The sequence below is a fragment of the Miniopterus schreibersii genome, assembly GCF_964146895.1.
Source record: "Miniopterus schreibersii genome assembly, chromosome: X".
Classification (NCBI taxonomy): Eukaryota; Metazoa; Chordata; class Mammalia; order Chiroptera; family Miniopteridae; genus Miniopterus; species Miniopterus schreibersii.
Genome location: NC_138104.1, coordinates 65,552,143 through 65,574,879, shown reverse-complemented (window position 1 = coordinate 65,574,879; position 22,737 = coordinate 65,552,143). Strand labels below are relative to the sequence as shown.

The following is a 22,737-nucleotide window of genomic DNA, read 5'->3' as shown; positions in this document are numbered from 1 at the left end:
ACTAAAAAATACTATAGCAGTAAATAGGGTCATTTATCAAAATGGCCAGAAAGTACTTAAAAGACCTGATGTGAGACAAGCACTATCCCTTTTTATTATATCACAAAAGCCCCCCACAAAGAAGATCAAAGTCTGGATGCTTCCCATGGAAACTAAGGAAGCCCAAATACACAGCAAAGTTGTGCTTATTTGCAATGTTGAGAAACCACTTGGATACAGATTTATGGCATCAACACAAAGAAATCTTATCCAGAAAGCATGTAAGGGACTGGCCCTCTTTACCCTTATATACTCCAGCCAATGCGTCCCATCCACGTTGGATAGCCACCGTGTCTCATCAATCGAAGGGTACACTATCTCTTTTAATTTACGTAGTGACTCTCTCATCACATGAATGTTGTGGATCTCTAAGAACACAAGTTCCGCATTTGGGTAAGCACTTTCACTTTCATATCCTCCACCCTTTGCCTGTGAAAGACAAAAGAAAGACATCATTTCATCTGAGTTAACTTTTCTGTCCTCTAGTATTATCAAATAGAGACCACTGAAAGAAGCAACAAACTCATCTATTATAAACTTCCTACATCTTTCATATGAGTTTCCTTTGGCCCCTGGAACGAAGCACCACAAACTGAGTGGCTTAGAACAATAGAAATGTCTTTTCTCACAGTGCTGGAGGCAGGAAGTCCAAAATCAAGATATTGGCAGGGTCACACTCCCTCTTGGGGAGGATCTTCCTTTGCCTCTTCCAGCTTCTAGTGGTCCCAGATGTTCCTAGTTTATAGACACATTACTCCAATCTCTGCCTCATCATCACGTGGCTTTTTCCTTGTGTCTGTGGCTCTTCTCTTAAGTACACCAGTCAGACTGGATCAGGGCCCACCCTAATCCAATATTACCTCATAACTTGATTACATTTGCAAAGACCCTATTTCAAAACAAGGTCACATTCACAGGTACCAGGGGTTAGGACTTCGACATTTTTTTTTAAATGGAGACACAATTCACCTATAACAATCCATCATCAGTTTTTAAACCATTAAGAAATGGATCTTACTCAAGCAAATTAGGTTTAAAAAGTTATGTTAGTGCCATCTATCTGAACACAAAAAGTTGTACTACCACAAAATTTCTGTATAATAAAATAGTCTGTAAATCCCTAACAATGAGATTTATTTAAACAATTTTAGTAAACTAAAATTCAAATGTAGCAAAAAAGGGGGGATATAGTTCACTCCTTGGTAATCTCATAACAAAATATGGTCCAGCTTATATTTTGTAGAGATCAACATTCAAAACATGTCTGTGATGAGAATATAAAGAAATTGAAACCCTAATACATTACTGGTGGGAATTAAAATTACGCAGTCTGGAAAAAAATCTTGGTGGTTCCTCAAAAAGTTAAGTATGGAATTACCGTATGACAGCAATTCTAGTCCCACAGAATTGAAAACAGGTATTCAAACACAAACTTGTACATGAATGATCATATCGGCACTATTCACAATAGCCAAAAGGTGGAAACAACCCAGATGTCCATCAATGGATGAAGGGATAAACAAATTGTGGTCTAACTATATAATGGAATATTTTTCAGCTATACAAAGGAATTAAGTACTATTCCATGCTACAACATGAATGAACCTTGAAAATATTATATTCTAAGTTAAAGATGCCAGGTGTGAAAGACTATATATTGTATGATCCCACTTATATGCAATGTCCAAAACAAGGAAATCTATATAGAAAGTAAATTATTGTCAGTAAAGTGATTGTCGGGGGCTTGGGGGAGGGGGAGTGCGGAGAATGGGCAGTGACTGCCAATGGGCACAGGGTCCCCATTTGGAGCTATGAGAGCATTCTAGAATTAGATAGTGGTCACTGTTGCACAGCATTGTGAATATACTGGAAGTCACTGAAGTGTAAAACTTTGAAATGATTGAAATGGCAAATTTGATGTTATGTGAATTTTATATCAGTAAAAGCAATAAATGCATCTGTGAACCCAAAGACTACACTCATCATTTAGTCTGCAACCATTTACCCAGTGGGTACTAATGCTCGGCCCTGAGCTAAATACTGGAGTAAAAATTATGAACAAGTGTAGACCATAGTCCTCAAGGCCTCAAAATCTAATGGGATAAGTGGGTGAGGAGAGGGGCATGTGCAGAACAGGGAGCAAGTGCTTTGCTGTAGGAGAGAATGAGGCTGCCAGGGTGGGTGGAAGAGACATCTACACTGAGAAGAGAACACAAATCAGGAAAACTTTGCTGTAGGGAGGAAGGCCAAAACCACACAAAGTAGAGGGGCCATCATGTTTAGATGACCAGAGATGGGCGAATATATGGCTCCCCAAGAGGCAGGCAAGAAGTTCAGCAGAGAACACTAGAGCAGTGGTGAGAGGAATCCAGAGTGGTCAGGTCCTGGATCAGACTTGCACTGTACAATTATCACTGGCTACATAGGGACAGAAGGGACTGGAGGAGGGTGGGACCTTGTGCAGGTAGACCAGCTCAGAGACTGGCGGTGATCTGGCTGAAGGAATAATGATGGAAGTAGCAGGGCAGAGGCATGCACCTGATTTGATATATTTAAGGGGCAGGACATGGTGGTTGATTGGGACAATGGAACTGGGTAGCACAGGAGGTGACAGTGATGCCTATAATTCTGGACTGGGTAACCTGAGAGATAGTGGTATCATTAACTGGGATATAGACTATTGGAGAAGAAACAGCATTTGACTTTGAGTATAGTGAGCACAAAATGCCTGTGAGAAATTCAAGTGGAGAGGTCTGCAGGCCACAGGATACACAGGTATGGAGCTCAGAAGAGAGGTCTGAGCTGTGTATATCAATATGAAGTCACAGACATGTGGATGATATTGGATGACAGAGGTCTGGCACATGGCGCTCAAGGACAGCATGTAATGTGAGGAGAGAAGTAAAGGCCAGGAACCTGAACAAGGCCAACATTTAAGAAATATAAAGCAAGAGACTGAGAAGAACAGCCAGAGATTGAAGGGAAAAAGAAAACGGGAAAGTATTTTGAAAAGCAGAAAGTACTTAACTATGTCAAAAACTCATGAGAACAAGGAAAAGAACTAAAAAATATACATTGGATTTTGTGACAAGAATACAATTGGCAAATTTACTGAGAACAGCCTGGGCAGAGATTGGGATGGGAGCCAGTTTCACATAACTTAAGGGGTGAGTGAGTGGCAATGAGCACTGAGGAGTATCAGAGGCAGCTCCTCCAAGAGGTCTGTAAAGGTCAGGAGGTGCTAGCTGGAAGGGGACAGTGATGATGATTCCAGGGAGGGCTTATTTGTATCGATGGAAATGACTTCATGGGAAGGAGTCAGTGGAGGGGAAAGGCCAAGGATCCCAGAGTGGGAAAAGGGATGATTGAGTGGGTGGAGAGGTTGGGGGCTGATGTCAGGGCACAAGGAGGAGGCTCCCCCTTTCACAATAACAGGAGGCAAGAGGCTGCCACCAACAGCAATACAAGCTAGTATTCAGGTATGGTGGCAGGGACAGAGGGAGTTCCTGTCTAAGGATTGGTTTGCTCTCTGTGGAGGTCAGCTGTTGAGGATGAAGGGGATAGAGCAGGGTCATACATTAGACAAGAGGCTGAAACAGCTCCTGGGGAAATTGAGTGGGAAGTAGGGGGGAAGAAACTTCCCAGCAGTGCCAAGGTCCCAGTCTGGAGAGTATAAATCTGGAGTAGCTCCAACCTGCACATTGTGAGCTTCTTATCCTCCTGGGACACTCAGCAGCCCAGGTTGAGCATGAGAAAGGCAGGCAGGAGAAGTGAACTGGGCCTGGCACGAGTGTTGAAGGGCTAATGAGCCAAGGTGCTGGCCAGGGGACATTGGAACAGTCAGCCTACAGAGGCCAGGCTGGGCAGGATCACATGGATATGCACAGAGCTGAGAGAGAGAAACCCAGGAGAAGTACAGGCCTGGGTGCCCGTGCATTGAGGACAAGCTGTGGAGTGGCCTGCAAGGACTGGAACAAGAAGCCAAGGTATGAGAGGACAGGTTGCATCTGAGAATTCAGAAGGAAAGCCATTCTGGGGAAGACCAGAGGCTGTGTGTGGCTGAAAGCTCATTTACCCAGATGTAGGATCAGCTGCTGAATATCTGATTAAGTTTGCAAATGGCAAACATGACTAACAGGAAAACAACAGAATTTTGCACCTTTGGCTGCCAGCTTATACTCCAAGTATTCTACAGAATTATATGAGATACTTTAACTTCATTAAAACACTTTTGAACACCAACTATGGACAAAGCAGTTTAGAGCCCAGTCCTGCTTCCATGGTATAATTATACTTTTCATAAAAAATATAAACCTAAGTACCTGCTGAAGACACTGCTGACTAAGGTAGGAACAGCACAGTGTAATGGTTAAAGGCACAGGCATGGGTGTCAGGGAGAGTGGGTCTATAATCCTAGCTCTGCCACCCAAATGCCACCTCAGTTTTCTCACCCTTAAAAACTTCAAAGGGTCACTGTGGGGATTAACTGCTAAGTAAATTAATAAAATAAAATAAATTGTCTTAAAGCTAATCCATGCAAAGCTTGGTGCCTGCCCACCATCCCCCAAAGATACTCAAGCACTGATACAGTATTACCTCACGAGTGCCTACCATGTCTGAAGCCATGAGCTAGGCAGTGGAATGGGCCCAAAGTCCTCCCTTGAGGGAGCTCTGAGTGTTGGAAGAGGCTCTAGGAGGGGTTGTGCTGGACCTCGTTCTTATCAATCACCTTTTATCCTCCACTGACCCCCTCCACCCCACTCCAATCCCCTCCCCAGGCTTTCACCACTCTATTGTCTACGTCCATGGGTTATGCATATATGCATATAAATTTGGTTAACCTCTTCCCACCCATCCCCTTCCCTCTGAGATTGGTCAGTCTGTTGCATGCTTCAGTGTCTCTGGATCTATTTTGTTCATCAGTTTATTTTGTTCATTAGATTCCACATATAAGTGAGATCATGTGAAACTTGTCTTTCTCTGCCTGGCTTATTTCACTTAGCATAATACTCTCTAGGTCCCTCCATGCTGTCCCAAAGGGTAAGAGATCCTTCTTTACAGCTGCATAGGACTCCATGGTGTAAATGTCCCACAGCTTTTTTATCCACTCATCTACTGATGGGCACTTGGGCTGTTTCCAGATCTTAGCTATTGTAAATAATGCTGCTAGGAAATAGGGGTGCATATATTCTTTCTGATTGGTGTTTTAGGCTTCATAGGATATATACCTAGAAGTGGGATCACTGGGTCAAATGGCAGTTTCTTTTTGAATTTTTTGAGGAAACTCCACACTGTTTTCCAGTGGTTGCACCAGTCTGCATTCCCACCAGCAGTGTACTAGGGTTCCTCTTTCTCCACATTCTCGCCAGCACTTGTGGTTTGTTGATTTATTGATGGTAGCCATTCTGGCAAGTGCGAGGTGGTACCTCGTTTTATTTTATTTTTTTATTTTTTTTACTTTTTAAATTTATCTTTATTGTTGCGAGTATTACAGGTATCCCATTTTTCCCCAAATTGATCCCCTCCCCTTCCCTCCCACCCCCTTCCCAGGCCTTCACCCCGTTATTAACTGCGTCCATGGGTTATGCATATAACTTCTTTGGTTAATCTCTTCCCACCCTCCACCCCCCTTCCCTCTTTCCTCTGAAATATGATCGTCTGTTGCATGCGTCAATGTCTCTGGATTTATTTAGTTCATCAGATTCTTTTGTTCATTAGCTTCTTAAAGAAGACCCTTCAACTTTTCCTGTAGTGCTGGTCTGGTGGTGATGAACTCCTTTAGCTTTCTCTTATCTGTGAAGCTCTTTATTTGACCTTCAATTCTAAATGATAGCTTTGCTGCGTAGAGCAATCTTGGTTGTAGTTCCATGTTTTTCACCACTTTGAATATTTCTTGCCACTCCCTTCTGGCCTGCAAAGTTTCTGTTGAGAAATCACCTGACAGTCGTATGGGTGCCCCCTTGTACGTAACTAACTGCTTTTCTCTTGCTGCTTTTAAGATTCTCTTTTTGTCTTTAACCTTTGGCATTTTAATTATGATGTGTCTTGCTGTGGGCCTCTTTGGGTTCCTCTTCTTTGGGACCCTCTGTGCTTCCTGGACTTGTAAGTCGATTTCTTTCCCCAGGTAGGGGAAGTTTTCTGTAATTATTTTTTCAAATAGGTTTTCAATTCCTTGGTCTCTTTCTTCCCCTTCTGGCACCCCAATAATACGAATGTTGGGCCTCTTGAAGGTGTCCCAGAGGCTCCTTATACCATCTTCATATTTCTGGATTTTTTTTTTCTTTTTGCTCTTCTGGTTGGGTGTTTTTTGTTTCCTCATGTTCCAAATTGCTGATTTGATTCTCAGTGTCCTCTACTCTACTGTTTATTCCATGTAAATTATTCTTCATTTCAGTTCCTGTAGCCTTCATTTCAAATTGGTACTTTATTATGTCATCAATTTTCTCAGTTATTTCCCTAACAGTCTGCTTAAACTTCCTTATAACCATTATTCTGAACTCTCTATCTGTTAGCTTGCTTGGATCTATTTCCTATAGTTCCTCTTCTAGAGATTTCTTCTTTCCTTTGTGACATGTTTCTTTGCCTCCACATTTTGGCTGCTTCCCAGTGTTTGTTTTTATGTATTAGGTAGAGCTGCTACATCTCCTGGAATTGGTAGAGTGGCTTTGTGTAGTAGGTGTCCTGTAGGGTCCAGTGGCTCAGCCTCCCCAGTCACCTGAGCTGGGCCTTCTAGGTGCTCCCCTGTGTGGGCTGTGTGCACTGACCTGTTGTAGTTGAGCCTTGGTTGCTGTTGGCGTCCCTGGGAGGAACTGACCCCCAGGCCAATCAGCTGTGAGGACCAGCTGCAACCACAGCCAAAGAGCTGCTGTGCTGGAGACACCCTTATGGAGCAGGATTTACTTCAGTGGAGCTTTGGTCTTCACCAAGTGTGCCCCTTGAGTGTCACTTGTGGATGTGGTAGGGCTGTAATCCAGCATGGTCGAGTCTGAGCACCAGGTGCACTGTCTCTGGGGCCTCCCAGGAGGTGCAAAGTCAGCCTGTGCCAGTGCCTTGCTCAGGGCCACCCAGCATGAGCTACACAGCAAACTGTAGTTGGCTGTTACTTGTGCTGGGCTTTGCGTTGTCCAGGAGAGGCCAATGCAGGCTGCCGCTAGTGCCAGGCCTGGGGCCACTTATCAAGTTGTATGGGGCATGCTGTTGCTTGTTTGAGAGATTTTAGCAAAGTCCTAAGCATGAGGCTGGAGAGGCCACTTGCACAGAAAAGCCCCTGGAAATGGCCTGGATGAGCTGCAGGTGGGGTGGGGCGAGGCCTCCGGGAATCACGGGGCAGGGCCAAAGGTGTGAGTCAGGTGCTGGCGATTCAAATATGGTGCCTGCCTGCTGGCTGTGTGTGGGGAGGACTCGCCAAAGGAGCAATGGCCTCTGCCTGCTCTTCTGCCTGGGAGGAAGCTGCCCCTCCACCTCTCGCCTGGATTTCAGGCAGGTTAGTTCCTCCCTGAGTGTTCCAGGTTCCCTTCAAGCTGCTGCCGGGTACTGGGCTCAGAAGGAGCGCGTCTGGGTGAGTCCGTGCACGGGCCTTTAAGAGGAGTTGCTGGGGCTCCCCCAGCCTCTGAGACCCTCAGGGACAGTCCCTGCTGGTTTCACAGCCCGAAGTTGTGGGGACATCTCTTCCTGGCCTGGAGCCCTGGGCTGAGGGCCTGCTGTGGGGCTGGGACCCCTCCCTCCTCCGGGAAACCTCTGTCACCGAGATTCCCTTCCGGGTTTAAACCGCAGCACCGGGTGTGGGCCCGGTGCCGCGTCTCCTCGATTCAGCCCCGATCCGCCCGCGTCTGCGCCCCTCCTACCGCTCTCGGTGCTTCTTCAGCTCCCTGGTTGTAGGGCTTCTGTTCAGCCAGATTTCAGGTGGCTCTGAGTGATGGTGGTTCTGTATTTTAGTTGTAATTTTGATGTGGTTGTGGGAGGCGGTGGGTGCAGCTGTTACCTATGCCGCCATCTTGTTGATTCTGGTACCTCCTTGTTTTAATCTGCATCTCTCTGATGATTAGTGATTTTGAGCATTTTTTCATATGTCTCTTGGCCCCTTGTATGTCCTCTTTGGAAAAGTGTCTATTCAGGTCTTCTGCTCATTTTTTAATTGGATTGTTTGTCTTCCTTCTGTTGAGTTGTATGAGTACTTTATATATTTTAGAAATTAACCCCTTATCAGATGTGTCATTGGCTAATATGTTCTCCCATACAGTGGGCTCCCTTTTCATTTTGATGCTGGTTTCCTTTGCTGTGCAGAAGCTTTTTAGTTTGATGTAGTCCTATTTGTTTATTTTCTCCTTGTTTCTCTTGCCGTAGGGGAAAAGTTCTTGCCCAGGGAATTAAGCAAGAAGAAATAAAACGCATCCAGGTTGGAAAGGAAGTGAAACTATCGTTACTTGAAAATAATATGATATTATTATAGAAGAGCTAATGGGGACTTGGGCAAATAAACATCCATGTCTGATTCCCAGACACGTACACTGCTATAGGTAAAGTCATTCTAGACATGCAATTTGGCGTCCTGCTTCTGTCTCTTCCACACTGGATAAAACACAATAAACTGCCCTTGCTCTGTGGAACGTTTAGAAGATCACCTCTGTGATTAGAGCTTTCCTCGTGTGTTTTTATTTCCTTGGGACAGTATTACAGTAGTGACAGGAAGTATGCAGAGACAAAGAAATACTGACAAGGGTTAGTGATCCACCAAATGTGGGGAGCAAGGGGAACTAACTAAGATATTCACATCAAATCCCTGGCAACTGTGAGCATGACCTTTTTTGGAACAGGGGTATTTGCAAATGTGATTAAGTTAAAGATCTCGTGATAAACAGAAATTCTGTATTATCTTGGGTGGGCCTTAAATGGCATCACAAGTATTCTTAGAAGAGAGGAGGAGAGGACACAGAGATACAAAGGGGAGAAGGCCATGTAAAGACAGAGGCAGAGATTGGTGTGCTGTGACTACATGCACAGAGCAGGCAGCAGAATCTGCAAGAGGCAAGGAACAATTCTCCCCTGAAACCCTTTAAGAGAGGACAACCCTGCCAGATTTCAGACTTCTGGCCTCCAAAACCATGAGAATAAATTTGTGTTAAGGTGCCAAGTGTGTGGTAATTTGTACAGCTGCCTCAGGAAACTCACACTGCTCATAACCTTCCCCACCCTGTTCCTCTCCCTGTCTTCCCCATCTCAGTAGCCGACACCACCCTTCACCCCCAAGGCCAGATACCTGGGGTGGTGAGCTTATCAACATCATGTACTGAGTTCTAAGGATGTACCCAGCATACTGTTGAGTCCATTACGTGCATTCTTCTCACTTAATTTTAATCCTTACACAGCCCTCTACAGGAGACACTGTTATCTGTCATTTCAGAGGAACCTGAGGCTTACAAAAAGGCTCAGGGTTCTACATAGCACCAAGTGGAAGAACCTAGAGGAAAACCCAGGTGTAACTGATTGCCAAGCCAACGGTTCTTACGCCCTAACTCTGCTGCAGTTGTTACCTGGGAGACAGCCAAGTGGAGATGTCAACCAGACAATGGATGGAAATTCTGTCTAGACCTCAGGAGGGATCAGGGTGGGATAGAAACCTGGCTGTCAAACTCAGCATACAGACAGTGATTAATTTCATGGCATTGGAGGAGATGACTCAGAGAGATTACACAAAGTAGAAAAAGAGGACCTCAGACTGAGTCCAAGGAGCACTGCCACTTGTAGGTTGGGAAGAGGAAGAGAACCAGAGAAGGAGACCTAGCCAGTCAGGTCAGAGAAAAAGAAATCAAGGGGGTAAGATGTCATGAAAGTCAAGAGAATGAAGTGGTACACTCTGAGGTCAGTAACAATGACAGCTAACTTGAACTAAATGCTTTCTCACAGAGACAGGTATTATCCTAGGCCCTTTACATAGTCTCACATCCACTCCAGGAAGTAGATTTACTGTCTTTGCCATTTTAGAGATGAGGCATTCATGGTGCAGAGAGATGAAGTAACTACCCAGGATCATATAGCAAATAACCAGGTTCTTTCTATGCTCTCTCAGAGCATGTTTCATGTTCCTCCATACCTCAGAGGATAACCACTTGGCAGTTGATGCAACTGCTTGTTCAGTATGTGTCTCTGCCGATGCCTAGAAAATGCCTGGTCCACAGCAGGCACTCAAGTACTGAGGGAAAATGAAGTGTCTTATGGCTCATTTGCTCCTTGAAGTAGAAGGTAATGGATTCTCTTGAGAGTGAGACAAGGGAGGTAGGAGGGTGGTTTTTTTGGAGATTGTGGTCAACAAAATAATCACTGAGGAAAGAAGAGGTTCATGTTGCCCAGAGAAACAAAGACCTCCCCCAAGCACTGCTGAGGAGAACATGAGGGGTTCTGATCATGCTCTCAGACATCTTCCTTCTTGCCACTCTTGTGAATGATGTCCTCTGGCACACTGTTGAATAAGTATATGTGTTCTCTAGAATGCCCTGCTTGTTGTCTCTTCCTGCTAACCATCCAAAGCCAGCTCAAATGTTGCCTCCTTCATGAAGGCTTGCTCAGCTTCACAAGCAGGCCTGGCCAGTCCCTCTCCTGGCTTCCCCAGCACACTGAGCTGATACCTGTATATAGCACCAAGCCTGGTCTGTTGTGGTATTTCCTCCTAGTAGGTGTTCATTACATGTTTGTTACCCAAATGACATGAGATAGTAAGGACTGTAACCCCCTTCCTGATACCTGAAATTACCTGTGGAAAGGGGCAAGCCCTCTGATTGCAAATACCCACCTGTAGAACACATTGCCAGAAAGTCATTCATGGGAAATAGAAATGACTCAGTTTAGAGCCATTTCTATTTGGATAGTGGGTACTAGAGGCTTGATGTCATAGCTATTGTTAGGTATGAAGAATCCTGTCCCCTTCAGCTAGTGGGAATCAAATGGAGTGGTCTGCAGATACTACTGCTCTATGTGATTTATGGGAACTTTGTATATTTGCCTAGCTCCACATAGTTGATTACATTCTAACCGAGCTTCAGACCTGATATGAATTAATCAAGCAATCACCATATTTCACAGGTTAAAGGGACTTCCAAGGGCCTCACAATCATTTCATTAAAATACTTACTTGATTCTTTAGGTGCTAATTCTCTTTCTGGGTCTTTGCTTAATTAATTCAGCAGGCAGGATTGCGAAGGAACAATGAGAGAGACAAGATACCAACATGAGACATCTACAGACTATATCCCAGGGAGGGATACCTAAGGGCTACTTGGAAAGCTTCTACCTTCAGGTGGGGAGGAAGTCAATGGCTATTTGAATTGCATAACGATTTGCAGACAGTACATAAGACAAGACCTACTGGTTCTGCAATGTCATCAAGAATGTACCTTGTTGGTGTCGGCGACACTGTTTTGTCTGGCATCAAAGATGATAAGTTTGTGAGACTGTGCATTAGCATCCATTATTGTCTGCAAATATTTTTCATCTTCTTTGCAGCGTTTATCACTGGGACCCACAAGTGGTTGGCTGCACCGAGTGATTGTTGCCTGACTTTCTGGATGAATCCATGACAATACCTAGTGTTTGTAAGTAACAAATATGAGTATAGTTCCTAAAACAGTATGTGCTCTAATTACCAGGTAGTAAAAACAAGTTCTCTTCTCAAGCACAGCTTCTTCTGCATATTTTCCCCAAAGATGAGGGGTCAGGCCAATCACAGCATGATAGTGGCTCTGAGATGCAATGTTTGGGTCAGGTTGAAAGAAGTCTAACGAGACGAGCTCTAAAAATCCCCTTCCACATCTAAACTTCTATGATTCTAAGAAAATCAGAAACTAAGTCAAAAGATTACTAATACTGAGCCCCATTCCTATTTGACTGACTAGTTTTATTTTGTCTCCTAATTTAAAAATATCTTTGTATCTCAACAATGATATATGTGGCCAGGTAAGGACAAAGTGAATATATAGTCTCTCATAAAATCTAAAGCTATATCCCCAAACCTCCTGTTTTCTTCCAGTGGTCAAGAGAATCAGGATTGTACCAGACTGCAAACTCCAGGCTCAAAAAACATTGACTCCTGCCTGGCCGGTGTGGCTCAGTTGGTTGAGCATCGTCCCATGCACCAGGAGGTCGCTGGTTCAATTCCTTGTCAGGGCACATGCCTGGGTTGCAGGCTTGATCCCCAGTAGGGGGCAGGCAGGAGGCAGCTGATCGATGTTTCTCATGGATGTTTCTGTCTCTCCCTCCCTCTCCCTTCCTCTCTCTGAAATCAATAAAAACATATTTTTAAAAAAACAACACAAGCCGGGCCGGGCATGGCTCAGAGGTTGAGTGTTGACCTAAGATCCAGGCCATCGGGGTTCGATTCCCGGTCAGGGCACATGCCCAGGTTGTGGGCTCAATCTCCAGTCGGGGGCACGCAGGAGGCAGCCCATCAATGACTCTCTCATCATTGATGTTTCTATCTCCCTCTCCTTTCCTCTCTCTGAAATCAATAAAGATATATAAAAAAAAAAACCCACAAAACAACAACAAAAAATACATTCACTCCCTCCTGGGTTGTGGTGACAGTATCATGGGGATATGCATATGTCCAAACTTATCACATTGTATACATCAAATATGTGTTATGTTTTTGCATATCAATTAAACCTCAATTAAGCTGTTTAAAAAAATCCATCCCCTGCTGGCTCCTATGTTTCTTTTCATAATAGTGTCCCTCCCATGCAGCTGCAGCCTTGCACTCAGCATCTAAGAGAGTCTTTCCTCTAGGATGAGTTGGTGAAACCAGAGACACAAACCATTAAAGCAGTAACATGCTAACTCTTTCTTGCTATCCTTTGTTATACTCTACTACATTTTGAGAGGTAAATTGAAATTACCCTTGTACTTAGAAATGTGAAGTCATATAAGGCAGTCAGCAAATGGAATGTTTATATATTTAGGTGGTTCTTGAGAATCAAAGATATGTTCAGGTTTTTAGGCTTATTTTTCTATTTTCCATTTTGTTCACTAGATTTTTTTTCTATATTCTTTCCATATTAGAGCTAATACAGTATATGTTTATACCTAAATGACAACATTTATTACTTACAGGGACTCTGCCTTTTGCTCGAAAGGCTGCCACTTTTGCTAGGTCATCATCTTTTACATTAGTTGGCATGACAATGATGGCAGGGTAAGTGTCACAGAGCTCATAATTGCTGTTTACCTTGGATATTTTCCAACTTTCATTTGGCAAGCCCTGAAGGGTGTTAGAGAAGAAAGAAGAGGGAGAAAGCATACTTTTACACTTTCAAAAAGTACTAAGCATGAACCACATCCATTTCTTATTTTGTACTAAAATCTGTTTATAATTTGTTCAGTGCTAATTAAAAGTTTAAATATATATTTATCTAATATGACCCATTTCCTACCTATTTAAAAACTTAATGAAGCATAAGAATTTCAAATATACTAAAAAATGAAAATTATATACTATAATCCTAGCCCTATACAGTTCTTGTAGTGTTTCTATAAAGAAAGAGCATAGCATAATGATGTTTTTGAAAATACTCATGAAAGTCTTTTAGAGACACAGAAATTTCTTACAAATATTTAAAATAAGTAATATATATCACCATACCAAATATAAGGTAGAAACAAAGATTAAATGTGATGAAATAATCTTGGAAGATCTTGAAACTGACAATGCAGTAAACAGCTTCTGGTAGAGAAACACCATAACAGAATGATGTAGTCATGCCATATATTTAAAATATAATTTAAGCCATTGGTTTTTATCCTTACTCATCAACTCATTACCAGAATATCTAATAAAAACCATCTGGTCAATTTGCTTTTTAAACCCCAGTCCTTGTACTCCACTTGTCTCTGGAAAAACAATGTGGGATAGTCAAAGGTTTGCCATAGGGAGAATAGGGCATCCCAGAGATGAAGAATCTACAAGTTAGATAAATTATATCTATGTACAACTTGTTTCAAAAGGTTTCTTCTCCACAACATTTTTAACCTTTTAAAAAAGAAAAAAGATGCACAACCTATTATTTTTAGTTTGATAAGCAACATACTTTACCTGTCTCTTATATTCAGCTACTGGATCATAAACTTTCCACCCGTTAATTGGAAATTTTTCTTTATAGTTGAATGCAAAGAGTGTCTAGATACAAAAACCCAAAATACATAAGTCAGCATTTCTTTGCTATGTCATATGCCCAACATTAAAGCTTTTCATTCAGTTATGAGCTGAATGTGTTAAGATGAGCTGAATGTATTGATTCCTATTTTAATTTGTAAATTTTGAAGCAACAAACATGCAGCTTTCTTAATCATTACACAGAACCATCAAAAATTAAATATTCTAATATTAATTACCAACAAAGAAAAGAGATAAAGGTAACATCTGGAAAAGAGAATAATTAAACATGAAATTTTTGGACCCCCACAAAGGCATGCAAAAAGGTTTATTTTGGTGTACTTACCTGCCCATTGGAAAGAGGAAATGCATGTTTGTTGAGGTTTTCAAATAGTCCCAGTTTACTCTGTTCTTGTTTATAAGCAAGTCGCAAGTTTCTCATATCCTGTTAAACAATTAGCAAAACTCATTTATTCAATGTGTATTGAGTACCTATGAGGCAGACACAATGCTGTAAGAATCAATATAATATTTTTATTCATTTCTCATATTATACTCTATCTTGCTCCAACTAACAAAAGGCAATTAACAAAAACATCTCCAACAAGATTTAAAAAAAAAAAATAAGTGAGGAAATTGGAGCAAAGGGGATGTGTTGGAGGGGAAAAACTCATCAGGTAGAACCAAGAACAAGGTTAGTACATAAAAGACATGCCATCAAGACCTGTGCATTTACTTCCTAAAGATGTGCTACACAATCAATTGTGAGCTTTAAACTATTGAAAGAATCAATTACAGATGTTGCACCCTCTATAAAATAGAAATGTGACAGAAGTTTCTTCCCAGTACTCATAGCAAGGACTCTGTCACAGAGAGACTATTGCTCTCAGTGACTTCCTTACAAAAATTATAATGTTGTTTTTTAAGATAAGTTTCTTAAAATGCCCCACCATGCAAGCTGTCGACCCAAAGCTCAAGTGCAGGTGGGCAGGAGCAGTTTCGGCAAGGTGGTTCTGATGGTTCAGTTTCTTCCCAGGATGGGTTTGAGCAGTGTCTCCCAACCTTCTTAAACCACTGTTGTTAGTTAAATAAAAATCTCACTCTAACATTATTTGAAATTCAAAAATAAGTATGACCACAAACAAATTAAAGGTTGAGTAATTTAGAAGTGAGGAAGTTACTGTTGTGATATTATGTATAACAACAGCAAAAAGATGGAAATAACCTAAATGTCTGTCAATAGAGGCTGATTATAATATAGTGAACTACAATACAGCTAATGGGATACTAGAGAGCTGTTAAAAACAAGATGCAGCTCGATATGTATCAATGTCAAGGAGTTCCAAGATATACTGTAAAGGGGAAAAGGAAAGGGCAAAATATTTTCAAAGACTATACAAACATCTTATGTGCACAGGGTATCTGTGGAAACTGGTAAAAGTGGGTGCCTGGAGAGACTGCAACATGGTGGCTGAGTGTTGGGTGGAGAAAGACTTACTTTTTCCTACACACTTATTTTACCTTTTAAATTATATATCACCTGTTTAAAAAACAAACCCCACACCTTACAAGGCTCACAGGCATGAGCTGAGAAGGTAGGGAACACCACCCTAGTAATTCTAGGCTCCTTTAAAACATTTTAAAGGAGCTATTAGCACCTGCTCATCCCAGCTATGAAAACATTTTAGTAAAACAGCCACAGGACACCTACCTAAGTGACATAACTTCCTGGTGTGCCCTCCCTCAAAGCTACACTGGCTACACACATACACCTTGGTAGCTGACTGAGCTGACTTGCTATTTAGGATTGCTCGGAGGGAAAAGCATTCTAAAGCAAAGAAAAGAGCTGTACAAAGACTCCAGAAGGTAGGTAGGTGTGGGGGGGGGAGGGGTGTGAGTGTGAGAACAAAGGAACTGGGATGGCAAGGAGGGAAAGATGGCTGGAGATGAAGCTGCAGGGGAAAGTAAGTCAGATTCAGACCCACGGGGTCTTGATGAGTTTTCTCTCTAGCTTAAGGATAATGGGAAGCTACTGAAGCACTCTGGAGAGATGACGTTTCAAAATTGCAGAACTGATCAAGCCATTCCTCTGCTTGAACTTCTGTGGCTGCTTCGCATGGATCCGCAGGTAGAACCATGGTCCAAGAAGGACATCTGCACTTTATCAAAGGCAGCACGGCCATGCAGTGCCCAAAGCAAGCCAGAGAGCCTAAAGATTTGTGACTTGGAAGAGTAAAGGCTTCTTTAAAAAAGGGGTTTCAACTGCAGTCTAGGGCCGACCAGAGGGAACTGTCCTCAGTGGTTTTGACCCAAGGAAATGGATGGGCAGGAATCCAAACCCTAAGTTTGGAAGGGACCTTGATGATTCTGCAGGCAGGATCTCTTCCCTCGTTCTTCAGGTAGGGTTGTTGATAAACTGCATTTCCAATAAAGACATCAGTTAAGGTATTTCTTAAGTGACTAGTTATCACTCAAGTTATCATATACATTCCTAATTAACCCGTTGGAGGAAGGGTATAAAACCAAAAATAAGCACAGCTCAGGTGAAAATTCCAACATAGCCAAGAAACTTATTGTGTTTTTTCTTTTTAAATCCTCACCTGAGGCTATTTTTTCCATTGCTTTTCAGAGAGAGTGAAAGGAAGAGAGAAAGAGAAAGACACCTCAATTGGTTGCCTTCCTCATGCACCCCACCTGGGGCCAGGAATTGAGCCTATAACCGAGGTATGTGCCCTGGTCAGGGAATCAAACCGGAGACCCTTTGGTCAGTGGGCCGATCCTACAACCATTGAGCCAAACAGGCCAGGGCTTAACTGTGTTTTTAATCATAGGATTTATGAATACAGTTTGACCCTTGTACATCATGGATTTGAACTGTGTGGGTCCATTTATACACAGATTTTTTTAAATAAATAATGTAAATGTATTTTTTCTTCCTTATAATTTTCTAAATAACATTTTCTCTAAGCTTACTTTATTAGAAGAATACAGTATATAGATATAACACACAAAATATGTGTCAATCAACTGTTACCGGTAAGGCTTCTGGTCAAAAGAAGGCTATTAGTAGTTAAGTTTTGGGGAAGTCAAAAGTTATACATGGATTTTCAACAGTGGAAGCTGTTGGTGCCCTAAACCCCACATTACTCAGCTGTCATTGTATTGTTGTCCCTTTAGGAAGTCTTTGACCATCATTGTTCTAAAGATTAGTTTTAAAACAACAAGCTGAAAAAATATGGATGTCTGCTTTCCACTTGATTTCTCTGAAATGTAACAAATAATATCAGCATGTAGGTTATACAGACCCATGCTAATTAGAATACTTAACAGAAAAGAAGAGGTTTACTTCAACGGCTTACATAATGGTATGAATTGGTTGATACAAGTTTCGAAGAGGTTTCTGTCCTAAAACATTTGAGTTACTAACAGTACAAAGTACTCTGACTGTCCAAAGACCAGGAAAACTGTGTCAGAAAAAGTTCCCAGTTGACTGCCTCTTGCAGTCTTACTAGTGCTGGAACCATACCTTGCACACTATCTCTATACCACAAGAATTGTCCCCATGGCTCTGCGCTCCAATCTTCTCAACTCTGCTGATCACTCCCAAGGGAACATCCAGAATGAAATGTGGGTCCTGAATTTACAAATTAAGATAGATGTCTATTAGTGTCAGTCAACAGATTTTTCATATTTTAAGTCTTCCCTGGCTTAACACTCATTTGTTTACTTTACATTTCCTCTTTGTTGCAGCGAAGAAACTAAAGTCTGATAACATGCTTTCTGAAGTAGATGTTAAGAAGGCAATTAAACTTCCCTTCCAAGTATAAGTGCTACTTTAACAGCTTTTTCTCAAGATACTACCTGGTTGTAAATGTGCACAACTTAAAACTCACCTTCTGGTTCTCTCAAGGTGATGAGATTTCAGGGTATTTCTTTCTTCTTTATTGTTTACTTGCTTCTGAAGTGTTTTTTTTTTAAATTTATCTTTATTGTTGAAAGTATTACAGATAGTCCCTTTTTCCTCCCATTGCCCCCCTCCACCCTGCCTGCACCTCACCCACCCAGGCTTTCCCTATACTATTGTTTATGTTCATAGGTTATGCATATATGCATATAAGTTATTTGGTTAATCTCTTTCCATTCACCCCCTCCTGGCCTTCCCTCTGAGATTCTTCAGTCTGTTCCATGCTTCTGTGTCTCTGAATCTATTTTGTTCATCAGTTTATTTGAAGTGTTTTTTAAAGTAAAACACACTTTTAAAAACTCACCCTCTCTACATTTTTGAAGTACATCTTAAAGTCTGTCACTGTCAGCGTTCCATTCACAGCTCCCATAAATGGGCAGATATACATGACATCTTTCACTGAAAGAAAAAACTCAAAGTAGCAACTACTGCTATAGACTTGTGCTTCAATAAATCTTAACATGAGTTTCCAAATATATATATATATTTGATTCCAGTTTTCTAGAAATTTTAGATTTGTTATTACTGTAAATAAAAACATAGATGGATATTTTCTAATAAAGTTCCTTTTTTTTCCAAACAAAATTCTATTTTGGTACTTAATGAGGTTTTAAGTAAAGGGCTTCATAATAAACTACATTTTGTTATTTTTTCCAGGTGGTTAACTTTTCCTCTAAATAATAAATTAATCATATCAAAAACATATGAATTAAACACTGAAGACACTGGGCTATCCGTTAACAAATTACTGCTAATGAATATTAACTAAAGCTAAAAACTGTCTCCTAATGCACCTCCTAAAAGCAACTGCTTTACAGATGACAAAAACTAGAACCACATCAATGAAGTGGAAAAACACTTCTTTGCTTCAAATTCCTTATCAGCTTCCATATTGATTTTTTTCTTACTGTGAATATCAATAAGAGAATATTTAATATGATATCAACAGCATAACTGATTCCTATGAGCGTTAAGAACCTCATGCCTATCACAAAGATACCTTCACCACCTTCCCAATGCGTGATTCCATTGGCATGACAGGAACACACACAGTTACAGATGAGTCCAAGTGGATCTATTAAAGGTGCTAAAGTTGTCATCCAGCCAAATACTTCCATTAAAGTTTTCATTATGTACTGAGCAGCTTCTATTGTTGGGGTTCTAGTTATAACTAGATACAGTTCCTCCCCACAAGCAGCACATGACCTGGGAGTGACACTATACAGAAAATGACCATTATACTATAGCCTGATAAATTCTATCATAACCATGTGGACACGATGTGATAAGAGCTCAGAAAAGGATTGACTTAACTCACCAAGGAAGCAAGAGGAAGGAGGGTGGGGAAGGAGGAAAGAAAGAGTAGCCAGTTGTTGGAGGCTAGTGTGGCTGGATTAAAGAGTGCATGAGGATGACAGCACATGAGGCCAGAGAAGACTTGTTTGTGAATGTTCATAGCAGTTTTATTTGTAATAGTCAAACAGTAGAAACAACCCAAATGTCCGTCAATGGAAGAAGAGATAAGCAAACTGTGGTGCATCCGTACAATGGAACGCTAGTCAGCAATAAAAAGGAATGACTGTTGACCCATGTCACAATATGAATGAATATCAACATAATAATGCTGAGTGGAAGAAGCTAGACAAGAAAGGGAATATATTCAATAATTACATTTCTAGAAAATATAATCTAGTCTATAGTGCTTGGGAATGGGGAGAAGGCTTGGGAGGGAAGGTTTATAAAGGGGCTTAAGGAAACTTCTGTGAGATGAAGGATATGTTCATTATCTTCAATGTTATGATGGTTTCTCAGGTGTATAATGTGTCAAAACTCTTCACGTTCACTTTAAATCTGTGCAGTCAGGAGAGGAAGCAGAGGCCTGACATAATTAGCTCTGCATTTTAAACAGATCATGCCCAAAGCAGCGTGGAGGCAGGGCTAGAAGAACTCTCAGGGAAAGAACAGCCAGAGAGGCAAGAGGACCACCAGGAGTGACTGAAGTACCAGAAGCCAAAGAGAGAAAGAATGCCAAAACCAAGGGTGGCATAAACAGGGTCCAGAGCCACAGAAGAGGATATTTAGTGGGGGTAACTATTTGCAGCCCTGGTAGGAGAGTCCAGCTACTCTCAAGTTCTTGACACAAGAACACATCTTTGGGAGGGAGCCATGAGGGAAGAAGGCAATATTCAGCCTAGCAGAGCAGACCGTCCTATCCAAATCCAGCGATTGTGAGGTGAAAAGGTCGCACCCAGCTCTCCTCCCAGCCACCCATGGCACAGTGGACTATATGCTGAAATGCCTGCTCCTCCACAGTGGGGGGATGTGGTAGCCCTTAGGCCACTGCCCTTGCAATTCAAGGTGGCAACACATGCCCTTTTCTTGCACTAAAATTGTACTTTCTTGATACATTCTCCTTATAGTGAAGGATTCCAACAAAGCAATGAACTAACATTATAACAAGTATCTAATCGGCCTTCATCAGGAAAAGTTGGGCTCCTCTTCTGCTGGTAATGCCAACTAATACTCATTCGGAGTTTAAAGTGATTCTCTATAGTCTTTTATCTCTTAAGGTCATAAGGACATTAATAAGAATGAACAGACCTAGTCCATTTGTCCCCTAGAGAAATTGGTCTGACTGATTTTTAGAACTTACATCACCTGTACTCACAAGGAAAGTGCCATGTCATTTTATGGATCGCTGAAGCAAAGTGTATGCATTAAACTTACCAATGGCCTTGATTGATTCTCCTGGAAAAAGTGGTGCTTCTTCCATCTGTGCCAGCTTATTTCCATCCCTTAGAGCCTGGCAAAAAAAAGCAACACTTTACATCTGTATACATGGGAATAATTGTGGTGTTCTGTGCTCTTGCTACAAAGCTACAGAAGCGTGCAAAATGTATGCCCCCTTCCCTTACAAGACAATTTCAAAGCTCAGCATCACAGGACACCATGCTGCATAGTCTAGCAAATTATTACACATATTTAAAGTTCACAGTTAGAAAGCATTAATACAGAAATGGCTTGACATAACAGAGAGATACTCTAATCACAGTACAGACAGCTATTATGAGGTGCCTTCAGAATTTGGAAATAAAGTAAAAAAAAAAAAAAAGGTTACCTTCCGAGCAAGAAACTAATTCAAATAAAATCAACATTAGATGTAGGTGCTTAGCTAGCTGTAGAAATGGTCCAGCCTATGAGATAGTGTGGGAAACCCTGAAGTCTAACATATTCAGGAGGGGGTCTCAGGGCAGCGATATTACTAAGGAAAGCTCTAGACTTTTGTACTGCAGCCCAGCTACCCCATGTGTGTACACAAAGCTCAGGAGCTTGTCAGTGTGTATCCCATCCAGACCATGAGAAAGCGCACCCTCATCTGGCAGAGTATTTAAATCAAGGCTGTGGAGAAGAGTGTGTTAATCAGGCTTCACAAAAGTCAATTCACTCTGTGCTGATTCCATGCTCACCAAGCAAATTACTAATGAGGTATTACATTTCCTGGCTACAATGATACTAGGAAAAGGATATCTTGGATGGATGGCTATGATAAGGTGCCTGGGTATAAATGTGGATACATGCCCACAGTTCTCCAGATTAGCACCGTAGTCCAGTAACCAGTCTCTTGTGAGTTTGGTTGGATAGTGCCAGAGAACTCAAGGGAGCTGAGAAAATTGTGCTCTCAAACTACAAAGCTGGGGACCAAAGCCTGAACTCAGGGCCTATTCCAAGGTACTGCCATCCCCTGAGATGCTGTCAAGAAAACTGATTACTTTCTCCTTGGCATCTCTGATACAGTGTGTCACAAATAAGACTAGGATGTTTAAAACTCCAGAAAGCCCAAAGCTGTGTTTCATAGAGCATTAAATTCCCAAGAGATGTGAATAAGTCTTTTATTCATGAAAAGTCTGGAAAATGCATGATTAAAGAAAACAAGTTAAACATTTTTTGTGTGTGTGACAAGTCTCTAGCATGTTAATGTACAACAAATCAACGAGAGGGCACTAGAATATGCTGCATTTCCCATACCTATTTGATCATGGGCTGCTTCTCCAAAAAATATTACCTGTTAACATCAGGAGGTCACTAGTGTTCAGAGGAAAACAGATCAGACAATACTAAGTTTTCAGCATAATTTTGTGAAACAAAACATTAAAACCTGATAACTTTTTAATTCTAATAAAAATTATTGAAAATTCAAAATAACTATTTTTCATAGTTATAAGAATATTTCATTATGATTTATTAAAGGGAATCAATTTGAGAACACTATACATAGTAGTTTCATCAAATTTTTGAAAATAAAGGGAAAAGATAGAAATATAAACAGTGCCCGGCCGGGTGTGGCTCAGCAGTTGAGCATCAACCTAGGATCCTGGAGATTGTAGTTCGACTCCCGGTCAGGGCACATGCCCGAGTTGAGGGCTCCATCCCCAGTGTGGGGCGTGCAGGAGGCAGCAGATCAATGACGACTCTCTCATCATTGATGTTTCAACTCTTTTTCTCTCTCTCCCTTCCTCTCTCTGAAATCAATAAAGATACATTATATATATATATAAACAGCAAATTCAATGCTCAGTGTTGGTCAGCATATGTCTGT

The 22,737-nt window shown here is 41.5% G+C and overlaps 1 protein-coding gene across 3 annotated transcripts in view; it reads right to left on the bottom strand.

Annotated features, from left to right (window-relative positions):
- Window positions 1-22,737, bottom strand: part of MTMR1 (myotubularin related protein 1) — a 78,859-nt gene that overhangs the window by 24,592 nt on the left and 31,530 nt on the right. For all 3 annotated transcript variants that reach the window (XM_081124976.1, XM_081124974.1, XM_081124975.1), the window contains 8 exons: window positions 20,868-20,943; window positions 18,445-18,539; window positions 17,703-17,810; window positions 14,523-14,621; window positions 14,117-14,200; window positions 13,136-13,285; window positions 11,427-11,615; window positions 283-468 (listed from right to left, as the gene is read on the bottom strand). In XM_081124976.1, coding sequence (XP_080981102.1) covers window positions 283-468; window positions 11,427-11,615; window positions 13,136-13,285; window positions 14,117-14,200; window positions 14,523-14,621; window positions 17,703-17,810; window positions 18,445-18,539; window positions 20,868-20,943 — 987 coding nt within the window. The remainder of the gene's footprint in view (window positions 1-282; window positions 469-11,426; window positions 11,616-13,135; window positions 13,286-14,116; window positions 14,201-14,522; window positions 14,622-17,702; window positions 17,811-18,444; window positions 18,540-20,867; window positions 20,944-22,737) is intronic.